Raw genomic sequence first — 4,318 nt, 5'->3', positions numbered from 1 at the left:
GAGAGGGAGACAAAAAGTCCGAAGCAGACTCTAGGCTCTGAGTTGTCAGCGCAGACTGACACAGGGCTCCAACCCCCAACCGTGAAATCATGCCCTGAGCCAAATCAGAGGCTTAACCTCTATGGCGCCCCATAGCTGTCTAAGAAATACTAACAGCAAACCCTGCAAGGGATTACTGTTTGGGGACTTTTTCGGCTGCATCTAGCAGTCTTATAAGCATGGCAATATTTAGTAATTCCACTTGTACTTACTGAGTACCTACAGCATGCCAGGCATTGTGTTCTGTGCACAGGATTCAGAACAGAGTCATCTCTTTCCTGCTTCTTCTCTGCCCAGGATCAGAGACAGACAGGCAAAAAGGACATTATAATGCAAAGGAGAGATATGGGCACAATGCTTTGGAAGCACAGAAAAGGCATCTGTTAACTCTGATTATTAGGAAAGGGATTCAAAAGAGATTTAGAGGATGATTAGAAGTCCTTAGGCAAATAGGAGGTGGGACCAGCCCACACAAAGGTGGGAAGGAGTGAAAGAGCACACTGGGGCTATTGCCAGCAGTTGTAGAATGAAACCTCAGCACCTGTGAAAATCAGGGGGCGGGATCACAACATAGCCAAAGGCTAGGTAGGTTATCAGGTGCTTGGTCGAACTAAGGTATTTGGACTTCATCCTACTGATAGAAGCAATTGAAAAACTTCAATCATAAGAGTGACAGGATTAGATTTGTGTTTCAAAAGGATCTTTGACCTGGAGGATGGGTTAGAGAAAGAATGGAGACCCAGGTCCCTTTTGGAAGCTTTTAAAATAATCCAGGTGAAAGATGCTGAAGACTTGATCAGGGGCAGCAGCTGGGCAAGAAAGTTTTCTCTGTTTCTATTTAGGGCTTCTGCCCATCCTTGCAGAATTGAGGTGGAAGCTTCCAGAGTTTGGTGAATGAAGGCACCATACAGATGCCTGAGGACCAGGCAAGATGACTTAGCTGAAGCAACCAACATGAGCAGGCATCAGTGGCTCATTCATTCATTCATTCTTAATTCCACCAAAGCTTATAGAAAACCTTTTCTATTAAGAAGCTGAGCTAGAATGTTCAGGGGCCTGGGCATTGAAGGGGAGGGAAAACTAATGAGCGTGGGGGTGCCATGTGCTTTCACTTTGAAGGTTTCACGCAGGATAGTTAATACACACCTACCTACGCCAATTTCTGTTCTAAGTGCTGGGGATACAGCTGTGAACAAGACAGACAAGGTCCCTAATTATGTGGTTTATATTCTAGGGATAGAGTGGCTAATGAACCACCTCCAAAATGCACAGGATGTACGGGGTTACAATTAGCTTGGCTGGAGGGAATTTGAGTCAGACTAGGGGAGATAAGGAGACGTTGCAGAAGTAAGGCTATTTGTTGATCTTCGTCTGGTAAAAGGATAATGGGAACCTTTAGGGGTTCCTTGGGGCTGGGTTTTTTTTGTTGTTTTTTTTGTTGTTGTTGTTGTTGTTTTGTTTTTTGTTCTGGGGTTAGGGAGGCAGGCAAGTGACTTGCTTTTTGATATATATCTGAGGAACCCGAGGCTCAGGGAAGCAATGTCATCTGCCTAGGGCCACTCAAGTATAAGATCAGGCTGGCATGTCTGCCAAGGTCCGAGTTCAAAGCCCATGCCAGCCTCCCGCTCTTTTCCGCTAGAGCAGAGGTGGAAAGGCACGGTGTCCGGGGTCCCAGGAGAGACTGGCGCCAAGCTCAGGGCCAGCTGAGGAAAGGTCGGGGAGGGCGGGGCTCCGGGGGCGGCCTGGTCTCCGGACAGTCGTAGGCACCCCGGGAGGACCGGCCCAGGCCGGCAGGCGGTGCAGCGGGCTCCGAGAGAGCCCCACCGCTGTACCCTGGTGCAGACAGGGGGACTGAGGCCGCGGCTGGTTCGCGCTGCCGGTCGGTTCCNTGCAGTGGCCCGCCTCACTTCCGGTTGCTGCCGGGCCCTATATCCGGTGTCCGCCCGCCCTCGGCTCCGCCGCTGTCGCGATGCTGTCCCGGTCACGCTGCGTGTCTCGGGCGTTCAGCCGCTCGCTGTCTGCCTTCCAGAAGGTACGGTCCGGCCGTGCCGGGGCTCCGGCTGGTGAGAAACCCGCCGGCGGGCCAAGGGGCAGCCTGGGGAGCTGGGGCGCGGCGCATCGGTCAAGCCGGGCACCAAGGGCACCGGGACGCGGAGGCCGCGGACTGGGCGGCCCGGGGCCACAGTTGCTCTTTGGGGCATCTTGCAGAGCCCAGCGGCCCCCAGCATTCCCGAAGCAGCCGGCGCCCCGTCCCCTTCTCCGCCCCATCCTCTGCGCCGGGGACTGAGGAGCCGCCCAGAGCCGCGCCCGGCCCGACTCGAGACTCCGAGTCTGGGAGGCGGCGCGGCGGAGTCCAGACAGGATCCGGGACCCGCCCCCTGTCCCCCGTTAGTCAGGGGGTGTCAACCCCGGTGGGAAGTTGAGATCGTTTGTCAGGCCTAGTGTGCTGGCTGCGACTGAGGGCCCTGGTTGTTGCATTTGCCTTTTGGAGTCATGAGATTCACCTGTCCCTAGCACCCAGGCGGCTTTGAGTCTGTACTTAAAAAGCTGTTTCTTCCCTCCTTTCATCTTGGGTGACGTCTATAATGTCTTCTTTCTCAACAGGGGAACTGCCCTCTAGGGAGACGTTCCCTGCCTGGTAAGTTGTGCCCGTGTCTTCACCTAACATGCTCTTTTCCTGGGCAGAGCAGTAAGTGAGGAAGCCCGGGTGCTAATGTTTCTCCTCATGACGTTCAGATATATAGAAGTGAAACAAAGTATTTTTTAATAAGAACAGCTGTCACCTATTCATTTAGCACATAGTTACTGAGTTTCTCCTTCCTGTCAGGTACTGTGCTGGGTGCTCAGTAGGGATATAGCAGTTAACAAGTCTTGCTCTCCTGGAGCTTACAGTCTAGGAAGAAAGACGGAGTGTAAATTGCTAAGCAAATGAGGGGTCTTGAATTTTGGTCAAGTGCTGAGAAGGAAACAAATGAAGGTGGACCAAAGTGCCCTCTTTAGGAGGGGACGTTAAAGCTACAACCCAGAGGGTGTGACAGAGGCCAGTTCAGTGAAAAGCAGAAGGAAAAGGAATAGCATGTGCAGAGTCCCGTGAAGAAGGAAGAGCTTGGCAGTGTTTTGACACTGGAAAAAAGGTGATTGAGCCAGAGAATTTTGGTTAAGGGAGGGAATGGTATGAGATAGAAGATGGCATGTAGACTATTGGAGGGAATTTAGGTTTTGTCCCGATAATTTTTTATAGGACTGGCATTGATGTTTGTTGAATGAGGTGATCCTGTGGTGAGCTTTCTGTGTGCCAGGCATTGTTTGGAGTGCTTTCTGCGCATTTTGCAGTTAATCACCAAGAAACCATAAAAGAGGCATTCTCTTTTACAAATGCATTACCCAAGAAGGGGTAAGTGCCTTCACCGAGGTTACTCGGCCAACTATTGGTCAAGCCAGGTCTACCTGACTCCTCAGCCTAAACTCTTAACCCACCATGTTGTCATTTACTCATATGCTCAACAGATGGCTTATTCTTACTACATGCCAAGCACTGTGCTAGGTGACCGGGATGCCCCCCGAGATCTTAAGGGCTAGCTGGAGAGACAGCAAATATGCATTTATGCACCTATCTGGACACAATTACATTGTGATGACTGTGAACGAAAAGTGCAGGGTATAATGAAAGGGTGGGATGTCGCCCAGCTTGGGAAGGTGGATAGTGTGGTGAGAATGTCAGTAAAGGCTTCTCAGAAGAGGTGACCTTTAGGCCAAGTCTTAAAGAATACATAGCAGTTGGCCAAGAGAACACTATTACAGGCAAAAGGAATTGCTTGTACAAAGGTTTTCAGGCAGGAAGGGACTTAACCGGTCCTAGAAATGGAAAGGAAGCCTATCTGGCTGGAAAGATAGGGAGGGCTGGACAGTATAGGAATGAGTAAAGTTTTTGGACTTTATCCTGAGAGTCATGAGAACATAGGCACCTAGCAGAGTGAGAGCTCATAGTGGATTCTGAATAATAAATATTCTTTTAAACTAGGAATCCTAAAAGTTAACCTTTTTTCCATGTGTAGACTGGCAGGACAATGGAAAGAACCTTGTACTTGGGGTTTGTATTGTGTTCCAAGGCTTCACCTTGGGCTAGTCACTTAAACCCCCAGAAGCCCTAATTATGTATGAAATGGGAATAATGACAAATGGTCGTTCTACTTTAGGGAGGTATGAGACATGAAAATCAAAATGAGGTCATTTATGTGAAAGCTTTTTTTTTTTTTTTTTTTTTTTTTTAAAAAGGCAG

The 4,318-nt window shown here is 49.8% G+C and overlaps 1 protein-coding gene across 1 annotated transcript in view; it reads left to right on the top strand.

Moving 5' to 3' along the window:
• The first annotated feature begins 1,982 nt into the window (after positions 1-1,982).
• The window catches only part of DLST (dihydrolipoamide S-succinyltransferase), a 19,712-nt gene continuing 17,376 nt past the window's right edge, over positions 1,983-4,318 (top strand). Inside the window, exons 1-2 of the mRNA XM_077750614.1 lie at positions 1,983-2,071; positions 2,644-2,677. Of these exons, the coding sequence (XP_077606740.1) occupies positions 2,009-2,071; positions 2,644-2,677 (97 nt within the window). The 5' untranslated portion in view covers positions 1,983-2,008. The remainder of the gene's footprint in view (positions 2,072-2,643; positions 2,678-4,318) is intronic.

The sequence above is a fragment of the Crocuta crocuta genome, unplaced genomic scaffold (genome assembly GCF_008692635.1).
Source record: "Crocuta crocuta isolate KB4526 unplaced genomic scaffold, BGI_CrCroc_1.0 scaffold186, whole genome shotgun sequence".
NCBI lineage: Eukaryota > Metazoa > Chordata > Mammalia > Carnivora > Hyaenidae > Crocuta > Crocuta crocuta.
The sequence above is the reverse complement of the archived record's forward strand: the minus strand, read 5'-3'. Positions and strand labels throughout refer to the sequence as shown.